The sequence below is a fragment of the Botrytis porri genome (assembly GCF_014898465.1).
Source record: "Botrytis porri strain MUCL 3234 chromosome Unknown BPOR_026, whole genome shotgun sequence".
In the NCBI taxonomy this organism is placed as follows: Eukaryota; Fungi; Ascomycota; class Leotiomycetes; order Helotiales; family Sclerotiniaceae; genus Botrytis; species Botrytis porri.
This window is the reverse complement of record NW_024066100.1, coordinates 92,543-109,856: the sequence shown is the minus strand read 5'-3', so window position 1 is coordinate 109,856 and position 17,314 is coordinate 92,543. Positions and strand designations below refer to the sequence as shown.

Genomic DNA, 17,314 nt, shown 5'->3' with positions numbered 1-17,314 from the left:
TTGCAACACTCGCGGTCCAACTAGGAGATGCCCTGAGAAAAGCAGCTGAATTCTGGGAAGCCGTTCAGGATGCTCCATCAGATATACGTCGATTGTCTAAAGAGCTCAGACTTGTGGCTAACGTCTTTCATGCGATTCAAGTTGAATATGAAGCTGGTAGCACGCCTAAATTTTTCGAAAGCATGGTCAAAGAGGCCTTGGAATTGGCAAAGGATGATATCGATCAGCTCTCCGAGTTTATCTCAGGGTTATCCCGAAATCTATCTTTTGCTAATGAGAGTCTCGGTAAACGATGGAGGAAAGTCCATATGGCCCTCAAAGAGAGTAAAATAGAAAGATTCAGGGATAACCTGGAGGGTGTCAAGACCACCATGGCCTTACTACAGGGCTGCAGACAACAGTAATATGAAATTCTACTATTAATCTAATTATTTGATTGACTCGATGCTTTACAGGGTTTCATTGATTCAAGTTAATAGCAAGATTGATGTCCTAAGCACGAAGATCAGCTCTGTAGCTGGAACAAGCGCATCCCACCAGGTTGCGCTTCAGACATCACCGGAAATGACACAGAGTAACTTTGTTCCCTCAGGTGAATGGAAAAGTTCTGCCGGTAGTGTTTCTAGGTCTATGAATCAATATAATACGAATTTCTTACTAGGCACTCTTAATTTCCGAACTATTTCCACCACTCACCGATATAGCGATGTCGATGGGACAGACGACGCTGACAATTCAACAACCACCAAGACTTTCCTGGTGAAATTTCATATGGGATTCACGACGTGTCGGAAAGGTTTCAGATTCATGATGACAAGCACCTTTGATCGTTATGCACTTGATGTTGTGCGGCGCCGACCAAATGATTCAGAAATTTTTGAACTTTGTATAGATGGCAATGTTCAAGCTGTTAAGAGGTTCCTTGATCGCGGCGAAGCATCTATTCATGATGTGGACGAGGACGGCGAGTCTCTTTTACATGTAAGTATTCCAGCGCAGGAAAATCCATAAAGTGACACTTCTCATTGTTTTACAGAAAGCTGTCATTCGTGATAACAAGCAGCTTTGCACAATGCTTCTTGATTTTGGAGCAGATGTATACTGGAAGGATGACTATGGCATGTAGGTTATTCTAAATGTAATCTATTCACAAGGAAACGTACTCATATATCATTGCAGTTTTCCAATCTCGAGAGCATCGTCATTGACCTGTTTTGCTGCTATATCTGAAGCTGGGTTTGATTTCTGGTCGTTATATGCATCGCGCCCACCTCGACCGTTTTTCCCAAATTTAAGTATTTCCGTATGGCGTTATGTATTCCAGCATAAATCAGCCCAATCAATCGAAGGAAATTTTATACTAGTGATGCCATGCAACATCATAGGAGGACAAAATGTCGAAGTTGTCGACTTTTTAGTTGCCAGGTTTGCGAAAGAGTTGTTCCAACTCGGGACTTTCGAATCATATCATTCCAGGAATCTTGTGAAAAACATTATATTTACTCTTTTCAAAATGTGGCTCGGATCTTTGATGCTTCATTGGTTTAGTGGAAAGGACGAATTTAAAGTGTTCTTATTCGAGCACAAGCTCACTCTTATTTTGAGGCAAGCACTGATGCCCTCGTTTTCACGCGAATCAAATAAAGAGCTCCTTCTGCGTGCTATCACTGGCATATACATAGATGGGGTTTTAGGGATCATAAAAAGATGCCTTTGGAGCGTGGAAATCACCAATGCCATGTTTCGAATATGGTCGAAACCATTCTTTGAGTTAGGAATTGATCTCTTTTCTCATCATCCAAGTACCGAGAGTGACGGTCAAGAGAACAACGACGAGGGGAGTATCGGCGAAAATAAAATTGCAAAACGATATTTCAAAGGCCACTTTATCCATTGTTGCAAGGACATAAATTATTCGATTGTTCGTGAGCATCAACAAGACACTCTTTCGCTTGACATAGATGTTACAATTTTACCGGAGTACTCACATCTTGATCCCCTATTTTTATGCGAAGCGGGTCGGCAACGTTGCGATCGAACTGGTGTGGGTAGATGCCTCTCACGTATCGATGAAACTTTCATCAAAGATGGAAAGTTCTCCATGGATATTCCAGGACAATGGGAAGAGCCAATAGTTCCAAACACGACAATGGAGCTTGTTCTAGACTCACCATTTTCGATGCACCCTCAGATTTGTTACAGCATGATTCATGGCTCGGAACGTAAATTTTATAAACCTGTCACCGAGGAAGACATCCAATGGATTGAGGAAGATTTGCGAAATGGCACTTTGTATGGCTTAAGTGAGGATTCACCTGAAATGCCGGGAAGAGTCTTGTGAGAGAAGTACCGATTTGAACATGACATCTCCTACAACTTTACAATCAATCAATAACGGATCAGAATCAAAATTCGGAATACTCGATCAAGCGTCTTATCCAGATGAACTCATATCGAGTTTGATATGTTACCAAATCCAGATTTCCATTAGAGGCTGAGGGGCTTATCTCCAAAGATATGGATGATAAATAATATATGAAAATTTCAATGAAAATGAGAAAGTCTCCCACCTTTCTATAGCGTGCCGTTAAGGCTTGACTAAATCATACATAAGAAATCATCCCGAGGGTAAGCAACGGATTTCTTTTGGGGGGGGAGTGGGGGCGTGATCCACCCATCTTTACCTTTAATTTGGTGCTCAGGCGGTGTTATTTAGGACGTTTGATTTTCAATTGACTTGGATTTGATAATTTCCCGAAGCTTGATGATATTTACATTTCTCGGGTTTCTAGGTTATAATTCTCTATCTGTTATGTTAGTATTGCGTATCAGGCTCGATAAAAACTTTCATTGGCCAGGTAAAATCGAATAAAGACTTTCACATCTAAGTTCGCACTCAACTATTTTTTCATTACTCCAATTATGATTCAACAATCAGTATAGCTACTTATCTACTCATCTACTCATACTCAACAAATCCCCAATGTGTCCCATCTGTTACCAAATAAATTGAATAACCGCTGTAAAGTTTCGTATGCTCCCATCTGATCGCGAAACACCATATATCTGAACATTCCTCCGATACCCAGGGTTGCAATTCCCCATGTCATAAATTCCTCTCTGAACCATTCCTATACAATAACCAACACCCCAGAAAACTTAAAACTATCATATACACAGCATTTACCTCAGTCTTCTCAACACACGATACGAATCTAACTTCCACAATACTCTTCCCTATAGGACGCGAGCACTTCCTCTACTTTCCACGCAGAATGCGTAAGGTGACCACTAAACGCCCTATATTCGATGATATTATTATCCAACTTTTACATTACAATTTACTACGCGTTCAATAACTATCCTAATAATCAATCATATCACATGTTATGACTCGATTCTACTGTGCCTCATGCTCGCTTGTTGAAGGCGGCGTGTGAATCACATATATTTACATCTATACACCTCATTAAATATACGAACCATATTTACCCTCAGAGAAGTGAGGAAAACAAAAGATTGTTGAACCTCAGAATCACAAAAACCCTATAGATCCCCGCAATTAATCTTTCCCAGATATACATGTACATATTTCTCTATATAACAACAATGTCCGCGCCCACAATCACATCCACATCCACATCCACATCTCCATCTCCACCAACCGAACCCCCTCACTATCACCCTCCCCCTCACCCCTCCCTCCTCCTCCTCGAAATGCTCACTCATATCCTCATCGATCTCGATGTGCCTACTCTCCTCCTTTCTCAACGCGTTTCCTCCTTGGTTGCACGTAATTACTACCTCTCTTGATCTGCAGGAATATTGATCTTTCCTTTCCCCTTTTTCTTCTGATGGAGATGAAAATACAAAAATACAAAAATAGAAAGAGAGAGAAATACAGACAAACCCCAAAATAAAGACCACAAGCCGCTACTCAACCCGCCACTAATCTCCACACTCCCCGCTTAGTTCACGAATCACCTCCAGAAAACAACAATTTCAGTTCTTCTCCTCTTGCTTTTTTTTATAGATTCCAACAGCAATATAGAGATCGTCAAACCTCCACTCCCCATAACCCCCTTGCCAGCTAGCGCGAAATGCTGATCACTTAATTATTTGTGTTATTTATTCTTCTGGAATCAAGTGAATACGCTATGCTGTGTATGGGACTTGTATGGGGAGACGGTTGTTATGGTGTCTGGACTCTGGAGGGGTGAGAATGGGGATGCTGTTTGATTGTGTGTGGGGAGTGGTATGGGGGGTTGGGGTTGATTGGAGAGAGTATGGTGGGGGGGAATTGAAGAGGGGGAAGGGGAAGGGAATAGAAAAGTGAGGATTCAAATGATGGTTACGCTTCGGTGTTGTGAGGAGGAGGAGGATGAGATGAGGAGGAGGGTGGGGTGTTAGGAGTGTAGGAAGTAGAGTGTTGAGTGGAAGGGTAAGGAGGAGAGAGGGGAGGGGGAGGGGAGGGATGGAAAGTGGAGGACATTGAGTAGTTTTGTAATTCATTTTAATATAATGATTACTATTATACATATATTTCAAATTTGACTCTTACGGGGCGCAGCAGGAAGCGTAGGCTAGAGATTGAAGGCTTTCAATATATATACTTTAATATATCAATTAACTATAACGTAGTTTATTAGTGAGCAGGTTATATTAGTAAATGAGTTACTTTATTTTATATATAAAATTCATTTATATGTAATCGTACACTTTATTTATATAATAATATAATTTAAAGAAATCTGAAAATATTAAAATTTAATTATATAGATATTATAAAAAACTAATTTATTATTATTATTGAAAATTCTTTTCTTTTTTCAAAATAATGATTAATTATTAAAATAAGAATATTGAAAAAGACCTAATTTTGATATATTTTCAAATGACTTATTTACTAATATAACCCGCTCACTAATAAATAGGCTGTACAACGGGTATCTGTAGGTGTTACAACGGATTAGTAACAGGCTGTAGAATCACTGACTTATAGGCTATAATGGTATTATAGGCCTTAGTAATTCAGCTGCAATATACCGGAGGACACTAGGCACCCAAGAGATATCTCAGGCATATATATAGTATTAGTTATAGGATACCCTAGAAACCTAAAACATAGTTCCCAGGATAATAGATCCTAGGAAAGACAGAATATAGTAAGCAAGAAGGCTTTACTAAGATTAGTAATACCTTAGGGAATTAGTTCTAAAACAAAAGGACAAGCTAGGATAATAGGAATCACAGGATAAGTGTTATATGATCAAAAGCCGATCGACTTGTTGGTCGACTTCAGTACAAAGGTCTATATAAGGAAGGGGTTTCATTACAATATAGAGCTTTATGTTTAAGAACAATCATTAGTTTTATTACTATAATTATGAGAATTGTAATTAGTTACAACCTTATTGAATTCCTACTTGAAGTTTAGTTTAAACCACTTCGAGAGAACTCTAGACACTTCCACATGACTCTAGAGGCAGCTCCCGTAACAGTAGGGCGGATAATGATCTCGACAGATAATCTACGGATAATTTGTTTATAAAACGAATAATTTAAAAATTTAAATAAGTAATTTACAGGGCGAATATAAATTACTTACAAATATTTACTTACTTGTATATTATATAATTATTTATAATCTTTTATAATATTAGTATAATTTTATAATTAATATAAAAATTAATATAAATCTAAGCTTGAATTACTTTTGAACTAAAAAATAATCTAGGAATAGCTTTATATTTTAAACAAATCTCTACTTTTTTGGAGAATTTATATATCCATGAATTATTTACAGATAATCTGTAGATAATCTGTTTATTTATATACCTGTAGATTATTTGTAGATAATTCATAGGTTACCTGTACAGAATGGATAATTTTAAAGCCTTAACAGATAATCCATGGAGCGAGTAGAACCTCTAACGGATAACCTGTGGAGCGGATTATCTGTAGATAATTCATAGGTATAGATAATTTATGCGCAGCCTACTAATAAACTATATCATAGATAAAAGCTCTAGTATATACATTGAAGCTTTGATTAAAATATATTAAAATTAGTTCGTTTATTTTAGTATCATATAGATTATATTAATTTAACATATAACCTTAATTTCTAGATAAAATAGATTCCGTTCAATGGAAAAGTACAAGAACTCAGCTCGTAGAGAATTCAAGAGAAAACAAATACAAGAAAAGTTCCTCCTCTCTCCTACATCTACTCCCTCCTCCTCCCTCCTCTACCCATCCCCGCGCACCCAGGGGGAGTAAAAATCTTCAAAATAAGATTTCAAAATCTGTATTATATTTTGATGGAATGAATATTCCCTATTTCAGAATCCAATCTCCAAATAGAAGATATATAGGCTGCGTACAAATTATCTATACCTATAAATTATCTACAAATAATCCGCTTTATAAATTATCTATCAAGGATTCTATTTACTCTACAAATTATCTATTGAGATTTTAAAATTATTTACTTTATATAAATAATTTATAAATCATTTATAAATAATTCATGAATATATAGATTTTCTAAAAAAAACAAAGATTCGCTTAAAATATAAAGCTATTTTCAAATTATTTTCCAGTCCAAAAGTAATTCAAATTTAGATTTATATTAATTTTTATATTAATTTTTATATTAATTTTTATATTAATTATAAAATTATATTAATATTATAAAAGATTATAAATAATTATATAATATATAAGTAGATGGATATTTATAGATAATTTGTATCCGTTTTATAGATTATCTGTTCAGATTTTGAATTATTCACTTTGTAGACGAATTATCCACGGATTATCTGTTGAGGTGTTACAGGAGCTGCCTCTAGGGTCACGTGGAAGTGTCTAGAGTTCTCTCGAGGTGGTTTAGACTAAACTTCAAGTAGGAATTCAATAAGGTTGTAACTGGTTGCAATTCTCGTAACTATAGTAATGAAACTAGTGATTGTTCTTGAGCACGAAGCTCTACATTGTAATGAAACCCATTCCCTTATATAGACCTTCGTTCTCGTCTGGATAGCTTGGGTAGACTGTCTATCCATCACGTGACACTTGCCCCGTGACCTACATGATACTACTGCTTATCTAACCTGTGCTTACTAGATAACCTGTACCGCTATCCCTCCTGTGCCTACTGTAGGGTAGGTGCCAACAAAAGATAGGTACCTATCTTTTAATCATTGCTTATTGATTCGGTTACCGCTATCTTTCGTTACCCTTTAATCCAACTGTCCCTACAGTGCTGTTTTCGTAGGTTCCAACACCAAGGCCTTAGGTTTATCTTATAATCCATGTTGCGGTGCGGGTACCTCCGTAACATGAGGTTATTATCCGTCCCGCGGGTACCCGTTGTACAGCCTAAAGATACATATTGTGATTATTTTCAATACTATAGTTGAGAAAAAGATCCCACATTTCCAAATACAAACACAAGAGAAATTTGAGGAAGTGGACGTCGAGAAGAGGAGTAAGTAGAGAGATAAAGAAGGATTCGAAAAGGACTGGGATCATTCTATCGATCTAGGTAGGTAGTGCCATCTCCGTTATGAGAATATATAGATAAATCCATAAATCAAAATTATCAGAGATATCAACAATTAAAAATTACAATTTCCCTATAACGTGGTTTATCATCGAGTGAACCATATCATCGAGTGGGCCACTTCAAAATACACTAAAATTAGCCTTTTCCTAATATTTATATTTTAATAATTAATCAATATTTTTTAAAAAAGAAAAAAGATTTATTAATAAGAAAAGATTTCTTTCATAAATATTTAGTTTTTATATGAAAATTGATATTATATTTTATAAAAATCATAAATTATCACGATTTTCGTTACAAAAATATTATTTTAATAATAACTTCTATATTAATTAGAATTTTAAAAAGCAAATTAGATTTCTATAATATTAATATAATTAGATTTCATAATTTCAAATTTTATAAAATAATATTATTAAATGAAGAAAGTGCACGGTTATACACAAACGAATTTTGTATGTATTTATAATGGCCCACTCGATGATATGGTCCACTCGATGATAAACTACGTTACACACTCCTCCAAACCCCATACCATTAATACCCATATCCCCCACCCAGCCAGCGAACCAAATATCCCGACCTCAAAACAAACACAAGTACAAGCGCCCGAGAAAAGCCCTCAGGTTTCCAAATCATCATTTGAGAAGTGTTTGAGAAGTTAATGAGTGGAAGGTCCTATGATATAATGCGATATATTTTCTTTTGGGAAACATCGCATTTTCTCTTCCTCCCAATTCTGTTCATGACTTATCCACGAACGAAAAAGATTCCTCAAAGTGAGTTTCCGATGCGCAGTGTAAGAAATGATCTTGAGGTGGAAGACTTTAGAGATCTTGAACGAGTGTGATGATGATGATTATGGATGAATTGAGATTGGAGAGAGGTAGAAACTGAAAAAGGGAAGATATAAGTCGACCACCCTACTTTCGGGCCACTTCTGTTTTGGGCCACCTTTTTATACCAAAAATTGCTTTTTTAGTCTATTAATATCTTTATCAATATATAATTTAATATAATAAAAATTTGAATATATATAATTTAAGCTATTTTAAGCTTATTTTGAAAATTTGAAAATTTTAGGAATTTTCTGTATTGAGATCTAGAGCTTTAAAATATCGATTTTTAAATTTGTATGAGAATTACATATAAATTTGAAATTTTTATAAAATCTTTAATAATTTTTTAATAATAATTATTAAAAGAAAACTATATATCTTTTTGAAAGTTTTGAATTTAAATTTTTATAGAAATCAAAAAAAAAATTAAAAAAAATTAATAAATATAGAGATATAGTATATAATGAGTTTAGAATAGTATAAATAATCCCTATAATTTTAAGGGTATTCTTTTAAGTATTTATTTATAGGAAATTTTCTTTTTTTTCTGAATCCTTTAAAATAAATATGTTATAAATTTATAATAAAGTTTTATAGTTTATTTTTAATAATTTTTATTAAAAGTTATTAAAGATTTTATAAAAGTTTCAAATTTGTATGTGATTCCTATATAAATTTAAAAATCAATATTTTAAAGCTTTAGATCTCAATACAGAAAATTCCTAAAAATCTGAAATTTTCAAGGTAAGCTAAAAATGATCTAAATTATATATATATATAAATTTTCAATGGATTCTATTCATAAATAAGAAAGTTAAAAATTCCATTTTTGGTGTAAAAAGTGGCCCAAAAGGGGGGTGGCCCGAAAGTAGGGTACCCGACTTAGTTTGCTAAAGGGGCATTTGGTGGTACTACTTTCATGCGTGTATAGCGTGAATATACGCAATCGAATATGTATTTACGAGACATCTGACTTGAGTTTCTGATTTGTTGCTTAAAAATACCACAGGCATTGCCGAAGGAATCCCTCGTCGCGTTGATATGGAAAAAATCTCGATAGATAGATAGGTTTGCAATCTGGAAGTACCAAGTAATCAACATCATATTGAGATGAAGTACTGCTGAATAGATCGATTTACCATCTCTCGAAGTTTCCGAAAGTGGTCAAAGCCTAGGATGATATCTCGTATTCAGGGACGATGTATTCGTATATCAAAACATGTAATTCTACAGCAATTTCGGGAAAGTGGAGATATAGGTAATGGTTGTAGCATGTCAATGTATCGACTCTGCAGTTTGGAGCACTTCACACTTGAAAGTGTCCAGATATGCACGTGCATCTTCCTCCACCGATGAATAAATTCTTGTCCCAAGGTTGAGTAGATTTCTTTCACCCTGGTCGAATGGATCTTGTCGTACGTCGATTTATGTCGTCAGATTCAATAATCCTGATATTCCTCGAAAAGGTTCCAAGTAAGATTCCAAAAGACTGCCTAGAATATGTGAAGGAGCTGCGGAGGGAGGAAGTCGTATTGGTGTTCGCATTGAGAAGCGTATGTGAAGTTGTGTGAGGTTACCATGTTCAGCCAAAAGGTTTCCAAATTCTGTCCCAAATGTAGACATCTGTGGTCTCCCTGATTTTAACGCCGATGATATATCATCATCTTCAGTAAAAATATCGATGCGAAGCGACGTCATAAATCTCAGTAAGTAAGGTAAATGGCACGGTAGAATTGTTCCTTTGTAGAATTCGTTTACTCCGCTTATTAGCCAGAGATGAAAATGATCGGCCCCATACCACAGTGGCATGGCCTCATGATAAATATGGCGATTCAAACGTAATATTTCAGGGTAGCAACGGCTAGCATCTTCCTTTGAACACCTTTGTATAGTATATGTCACTTGCTCGAGATCTCCTCTTAAACGACCCCGTGTGATTCTTATGAAATTTTTGGCATTAGATTCCGAATTCGCAATTCTGCAGGAAGTTGCGGAAATGGAAATGGATTGGCAACAGGCGATTTATCATCTGAATTTTTCGAAGCAGCTTCAGAAGTAAATACTTTCCTGACTCTTAAGGGAAGAAGTTTGAGAATCTTGGACCTTCGACTTGGTGCCATATCGCATGAAAATATGGTATGTAGAGATTTGAGATTAGAAGGAAGAGATTGGATGAAACTTGTAGTTGCGACTGCTGAATTGAACCACGAGAGGAGGACGATAAATGTATGAGCAATCGTCTGATATCAAATGGGCTTTTCAGAAGTCAGGTAGCGTGATCACTCTTTGTGGGTAACACTATCGATCGAAGCTGGAGGTGGATTGTGAAAGAAAATATTGATATTTGTAAAAGTATTGATGTGTAGTAAAAGTATTTTTGGTAGAAACCTCACAATTTGAGAATGGAAAGTTAGAAGTCTTTTATAGTTGATAGTCAGGCTAGCCAACTCACTAGAGCAGGGCTAAGCAAGAGGACAAGTATTTGTTCATTGAAGATCAATTCGATTTGAATTCGAGGAAACATAATATGTTGATCGACAGTCAAGCAACGAATATATTGAGCCAATGCCAGTGATGTTCCAGTTCAAAAATTGTGAGAGGTGTATAGAACCAATGATAACATCCTCGAATTCGAAGTTCACGATCTTAAGCCATCGAGTAAGCGACGACGAGACTCGAATAGCGATTACGAAATCAAACCTACCTATCTTATCGTCGCCTTCCAAAATGATCCTGAGCTTCGGTATTGAGCGTATTCTTCTGCTAAGAATCGGAACGTATATCCTGAGCAACGGAAGTGATTTGCTCAGCGTACACGAGGGTAAACATTCTCAAGACTTTCAGAGCTCACAGCAGTGCTGACAGCCTCGCAATGCCTGGGTCCATTCCCCAAGCCATAATCTCACAATTCACATGCATTGGTTAAGCACCTGCATCTCGAGATCATGGGAGTGAAGAATGAAGAAAGACTGAACTTTGAAGTTCACTTGGAGCAGAAAAGGCCTTTCACCAAGTACCTACATCTACCAATCCAGCCACACAGCCAGCATACAACCGTACAGCCACATGCACACAGCCACACATCCCTGATCCCCGGCCAGCCTCACAACAAAGCCACAACAAAGCCACCATACATAATCCGTCCCCCTCCCCAAAACTCATCCTCAAAAAAACTTCCCAAAACCCATATAAATCCGCCCCACCCACCAACAGATTTTTCCACCCTAATCCCAATCCATCCCTCTCATCCCCCGCGCACAAACCACTCCCAAACATCTATAAATTCCCCTCCTCCCCAGACCCTCAGGGAAAAAAAGTATCGACAATACTTCAAAGAATCATTTCTTTAGTAAACGTCCTTCTTCTGTGTTCTCTACCAGAGCCACAGACTCCAACTGGGACGATGAGTCGATCCTCGATGCCTCAGAGTGAAACCGTTTGCTTTCGTTCTTTTCATATCTAGGTGTGGAAAGCGATGGAGTTGCTGGAAACAGTGGCGAGATTGTAGAGAAAGTGGTGATGATCTCGACCCTTTTTCTGTTCTTTTAGGAGACGGAATTGGGGTGGGTGTTGATGGATGTCTGACCAGTTTTTGGATTACTTTTTTTTTCATTGCAGATTTGGCTTTAGGCTGAGTTGTGAAGAAGGATGTTTAGTGGTTGGGGGGATTCTTGGGTGGGGTGTGGTGGGATGTATGAGTTGAAGGTGATATTTCAAGGAAGAGGATACGAGGAATGAAAAGGGCAAGGTAGATATGAAAGGGAGGTAGTCAATGGTAACCAGCACGATCAAGGGAACGAACGACATTATAAAATTTGTGGGCTTGCCGCTTGTGTCAAATTTCTCGTTGTGTTTACCGCAAAGACCGGATTAAGTGGTTTCAATGCACGAATTTGTATCAGTTTACTCAAAATATCTGGATATTTGTCTGGTCTACCAATACTGACGTTGATAGATGTTAGAGTTCCGAGGCGTTGAATGCTTGAAACTGCGCACATAAAGGGGTGAACACCTGTAGGAGAAACCTTCACGTCAACGAGCACGAATCATGATGATTTCATGTGATTCCTCTTCATTCTGGCTACGATTGCATATTTTTGTCTGTCGCTTTCTAGATCTGCACAGATCCCCGAAAGTAGAAGCACTTTCCTCAGAATCCCGCCCTTCATTCCCCATTCTGTTAATTCCCTCTCACGTATATGAAATACCCTTCATCCCGCAATTTACGACATCCTGCAGATATCATAATTGCTACTGTTTCAATTTTCTCCTTTCTCATTGTCTAATTTGCTTGCTCTTTCCTTGAACCATACGATCGTCGGTTCTGCTATATCAAGCTTATCTCTTTTCATGAGTTTTCTGGGCTCGGGGTTATCGACTGAAGGCTCTGCTGCAGAGGCGGCGTCCTCGACCCCAAAGACTTCACACACTTCCAGAGTTTTTACTGTCTTGAGTTTTGGAAGTTCTCCTTCGAGGAGGGAGGTTATGTGCTGTTGGTGAGCACTCCCGCCCGAGTCCGAAAACCCCAAGGCGAGTAGTAACGGCCAGTCTGAATGGGTGTCTTTTTGCACTTCAATTACCAGCCTCTCCAAACCAGTACAGAACCTGTTGATGATTGGAATATACAAACGAAGGGTATCAATCAGGTCCTTAGAGCACAACGAGTTTTACGAACCATTAGCGACATGCGTAGAGCCGCTGCCGTCACATAAGTGTAAGACCACTGTTCCACTAAATTATAAGGTCTTTAGCATCTTGGCCTTCTCTTTTCGAATCATTTGAAGGAAGCGGAAAAAGTGGTCGTGGTAGCTGTAAGCAACCTGACAGTCCTCGAGCATTGGGGTTCCAGAGCTTTCGATCAAGCGAACGGCATCATTGACGGCAAAGGAATCGGGCTCGGAGCTACCAAATGGCCATGCATTGTGGAATTGTGTTAGCAGTAGTGGCATTTCATCTAACGGACGCTGAGTGAAACCCGAACCATTTTTAATCCTTTTGCGTGCATTCTCGCAATTGATCCAAGAAATCGGACTACCGGTTTCACTTCAATCCATGGTTGTAAAATGGAGCACGTTTTCCTTATATAAAAACTTGGTTGCATTGTCTCTGAACCTTTTGTACACTCGTAATAGAGTTGCGTCTATCCTGGGGCGAAATAGCTTTCGAAGCTCAAAGTATATTCCTTCTTGATCTTTGCAAGGGTGTATGATGACAGTATTAAAGCTGAGCTCTGACTTGAGACTCCTCTCACCATCTAGAGAATAGGTCTTGTGCGACTTGAAAACCTGTTTCCAATCTGATGTTGTGACATCCGGCGTGACTGTATGATCCTCGATTGTTAAAACGAAGCGGGAGATCGTATCAATGGTTTCTTTTAAAGAAAATTAGCGGTTGAGAATAAAACAGCATTCATCAATAAATGTATGGACGATGATACCATGACAGATTTTGCCGCGATTATGCTCCTGAGATCTTCTTTTGAACTCTCTTAAGTCTTTTGGGGGAAATCAAAAGAAAGATGGATTAAGTATGACCTTTGGGAGTTGAAGAGGGTTCACGCTCCATGCACCAATTACAAAATAAATAAGTTACCTTGAGGAAATTTCAGCAAGTGTCGGTCATGATCCCGAGGCAATGCCCATTCGCTTTCACTCTGATGTGCGATCAACTTCTGGAGTCCTTTCTTCTTTGGTCGATCAATCATGGCCAATATTGGAGTATTTTCAGCAATATGATATATTCTCTTTCAAATGCCATGGCTAGTCTTTCTTTCATATCTAAGAATCCTAACTGTAAAGTATTGAATATCTGCGATCGACCAAATGAGTTTATTGCACCTTCAAAAAATCCAAGGTATTTTGTCAACTTGGATTGAAAAGTTACCATACCAGAGCCGCAGACATGACGAAAGCCATCCTTCCAAAAGTAACGATCTTCAATCCAATGCTTCTTCGCATACTTTTCTAGGGCTCTTCATGCGAGCTTTTCATCGGGAAACTCTTTACGCGCGGCATCAAGATCTTCTTGAGTCATTGGCGGAAGATTGTGGATATGTTCGCGCAGACCGCAGGGAGGAAATCGTGGTGGCATCTTTATTCTGAAAATGTGCAATTTTGAGAGAGAATGAAGAAGTTATTGAAGAGGAATGGAAGAACAGAGAAGAAATCCCTCTCAATATATAGTACCAATCTATTCAGGACATCTTGTTTGAGTGATTGATGCTGCATTTGTTATTGAAGGAAACTGATCTTAAGTTTGAATATGCATGAGACTGAAAATGAGGCACGTGCCAGACTTCAGTTCTCGTTTTGACCAGACCTTTCATATTCACTTCTTTCCTGCTTCACTCAATTCATGCATCTCACCCAATGAAGCCAAATATGAGAAGAATACAAAGTAAAATCATATGCTAACTTTGGAAAACGAAAACTTAGGAAATGATCTATGGCTAAGTAGTCACAACACAGTACCATTTCCTAATGATCAACTTACTGCTCTTAAGCGGGCATCTTACATAACACAAATGCTTTATTCATGCGATATAGGTAAAAAAATAATAATTATACAATATAGCAAGGAAAAACAATGAGATGAAAAAAAAAACACTTGGATGGCCGAGGGAATCGAGGGAGATTGAAGTCAGAGACATGCATGGCAGGGAGTACCTGATTTGCATCTTGTCAAGACTTACTTGTGGAATGTTAGTCAGGACTTATGAATAGTACAAATCGATAGTTTTCTAGTTGAGAAAAGAGTCATTGGCAGCAGATTATTATTTTAAAGTAGATGTGTTATGTTCGTCACAGTTTTTCAAATTCAAGCACCTAGAATCTGAGTCTAGTGTGATGGTTCAATTACTAAAAGATATGTTTGCTATAAACTCAGCATCTTGGATCCATCAATGATGCTTGTTCTCCCCTCAACGTCAATATCTCTGTGGTCTAATCTCATGACTTGTCGGAGGAAAGTTGCAGGACACCGATTGTGCTTCTGAAACATCAGACAGAAGGTTCGACAGAGCTACTGGCATTGTCGTCACCGACAGTCAAAGCCTGCATCCTACTCTCCAGTTTCGCTTTCCCAAGCGCCTCAAGTCCCCGCAGGCGAGTTCTCTCAGAAAACCATGTTTCGGTTTCTTTCGCACACTCTACTTCATCCCGGTCATCCTCGTAGACCTGAAGATCTTGAACCGTGTCCAACTCTCTCATCTGGTTTTCCAGCAAAGATTGCAGACGTGCATAACACTGGCGTTCTCGTTCTTCATGGTCATATTGTGTGCGAGATCCCCTGTAGTTATCGCTTGTCTCGTAGTCTTTCCACATGGCGATCACCAACTTTTGCAAGTTCGTGCAAAATCTCTTGATGAGAGTAATGTATAAGAGGAGACTCTCGATCAGGTCATCTAAGCACCACTTGTAACCTTTTGTGCAGCTGGAATCCTGAGAGCAATAGTGTGACTTGATGTGCCCGCGAAAATGTAGGGTCTTGATCATAGCGGCCTTACTTGGACCAATGACACGAAGGAACTGACAAAGAGATCGTGGTACATGTCAAAGTCTAGGTCTAGTACCGGTGTTCTATTCTCGATGATTTTGATAGCATCATCGGCCATTCTTTGTCGTAATTCTATGGCTTGTGGCTCATCTCTTCCTTGACAAAACGATCTATTCGACCCAGAGCTTGGATACAATATGCCATCAAAAAGGCTAGTTGGGGCACCTAGTTTGCCAGTCTTTGTAGTTTTGAACTCGAATTCGTTTCCTGCATATAACAGTTTTGTTCCCTGATTGCAGATGCTCTTGCAAACTCGTAGAAGTGTTGCATCGATCAGATGGCGGCAAACCCTGCGAAGAACAAAATATTTGCCCTGGGAGTCGTATCGTTGCTCGTGAATTACTGTGCTTACAACGAGAGAATCAACATGAGGCCCACGTGGTAGACTCATCACATCACCCGTTTGGGCTAATGTGTAAGTTTGATGGAATTTGCAGTATTCATACTTTTGCACTTTGTTCGAGGTGGAGACATCTGGCAAAATAGTGTATTTCCGAGTACTCAATATGAACCCAAAAATTGCATCTAGAGTTTCTGCGTCTAGATGATTAGTGTTCAGTTTGCAACCGGCAGTTTAAAGTTAATATACCTTGTGGAAAATTCAAAAGATGACGGGGGTGATCACGAGGCAAATCCCATTCCTTTTCGCTCTTGTGCGCGATTAGCTTCGAAAGCCTCTGTGGCTTTAGTATGTCAATTTGTGACAGCTTTGGGGGACCACCCAATGGAACCAAGTACTTCTTATAGTCGTAAGGACAACGAACTTCTTTGGTTCTGGGCATCCAGATTTGATTATAATTGATATCTGAAATGATCAGTGAGCAAGAAGTCTTAAGAACACTAGATTGTTTGTGTGATTTCAACATACCATTACCGCAAGTATAGCGGCAGTTATCTTTCCAGAACCATCTGTTGCTACTGAATCCCTCCCAATTATCGCGGGCATAATTTTCTAGAGCCCTGGATGCCAGCTTCTCTTCTGGAAACTGGCGGCGTGCTACCTCTAGGTCCTCTGGAGTATAAGGTCCAAAGGCACCAGGGCGGCCATAAATTTGTGGTGCTGGCATTTTGATGTAGTTATGGGGGTTGCTTAGATGTTGGACTTGAAGTTGGAGTTGATACTACTATTGATGTTCAGGTTGAAGTTGAAGTCGAAGTTAAAGTTGAAGTTCAAGTTGATGTTGAGAGAAAGTTTGTAGGAATGGATGTTGGAGCGAAGGGAGCTTATAAAGCCACTGGAAAGAGTTCGGCTCGCTTGTTTAAACGCTAGTCTATACAGCAGACGTTAAGCGACACATTGGCTTATCATTATTCAAATTAAGTATGGTATAATTCATTGGGAATTTATATG

At 38.3% G+C, this 17,314-nt stretch overlaps 4 protein-coding genes across 4 annotated transcripts; 2 read left to right on the top strand and 2 right to left on the bottom strand.

The window, feature by feature from the left end:
* Nucleotides 1–564: 564 nt before the first annotated feature.
* Nucleotides 565–2,341, top strand: EAF01_011864 (uncharacterized protein; the record flags this gene model as incomplete). The annotated part of the gene is made up of 3 exons (XM_038920122.1): nt 565–981; nt 1,037–1,122; nt 1,180–2,341. 3 exons carry the CDS (start codon nt 565–567, stop codon nt 2,339–2,341), a joined length of 1,665 nt encoding a protein of 554 aa, XP_038764376.1.
* A 1,268-nt stretch (nt 2,342–3,609) lies between these two features.
* Nucleotides 3,610–4,107, top strand: EAF01_011863 (uncharacterized protein; the record flags this gene model as incomplete). Its single annotated transcript, XM_038920121.1, has 2 exons — nt 3,610–3,793; nt 4,052–4,107. The coding sequence occupies 2 exons, from the start codon at nt 3,610–3,612 to the stop codon at nt 4,105–4,107; spliced, it is 240 nt and encodes a 79-aa protein (XP_038764375.1).
* A 9,347-nt stretch (nt 4,108–13,454) lies between these two features.
* EAF01_011862 (uncharacterized protein) lies at nt 13,455–14,366 on the bottom strand (the record flags this gene model as incomplete). Its single annotated transcript, XM_038920120.1, has 3 exons — nt 13,455–13,780; nt 14,002–14,152; nt 14,298–14,366. The coding sequence occupies 3 exons, from the start codon at nt 14,364–14,366 to the stop codon at nt 13,455–13,457; spliced, it is 546 nt and encodes a 181-aa protein (XP_038764374.1).
* A 1,041-nt stretch (nt 14,367–15,407) lies between these two features.
* Nucleotides 15,408–17,030, bottom strand: EAF01_011861 (uncharacterized protein; the record flags this gene model as incomplete). Its single annotated transcript, XM_038920119.1, has 4 exons — nt 15,408–15,848; nt 15,914–16,503; nt 16,553–16,768; nt 16,832–17,030. The coding sequence occupies 4 exons, from the start codon at nt 17,028–17,030 to the stop codon at nt 15,408–15,410; spliced, it is 1,446 nt and encodes a 481-aa protein (XP_038764373.1).
* Nucleotides 17,031–17,314: the final 284 nt, after the last annotated feature.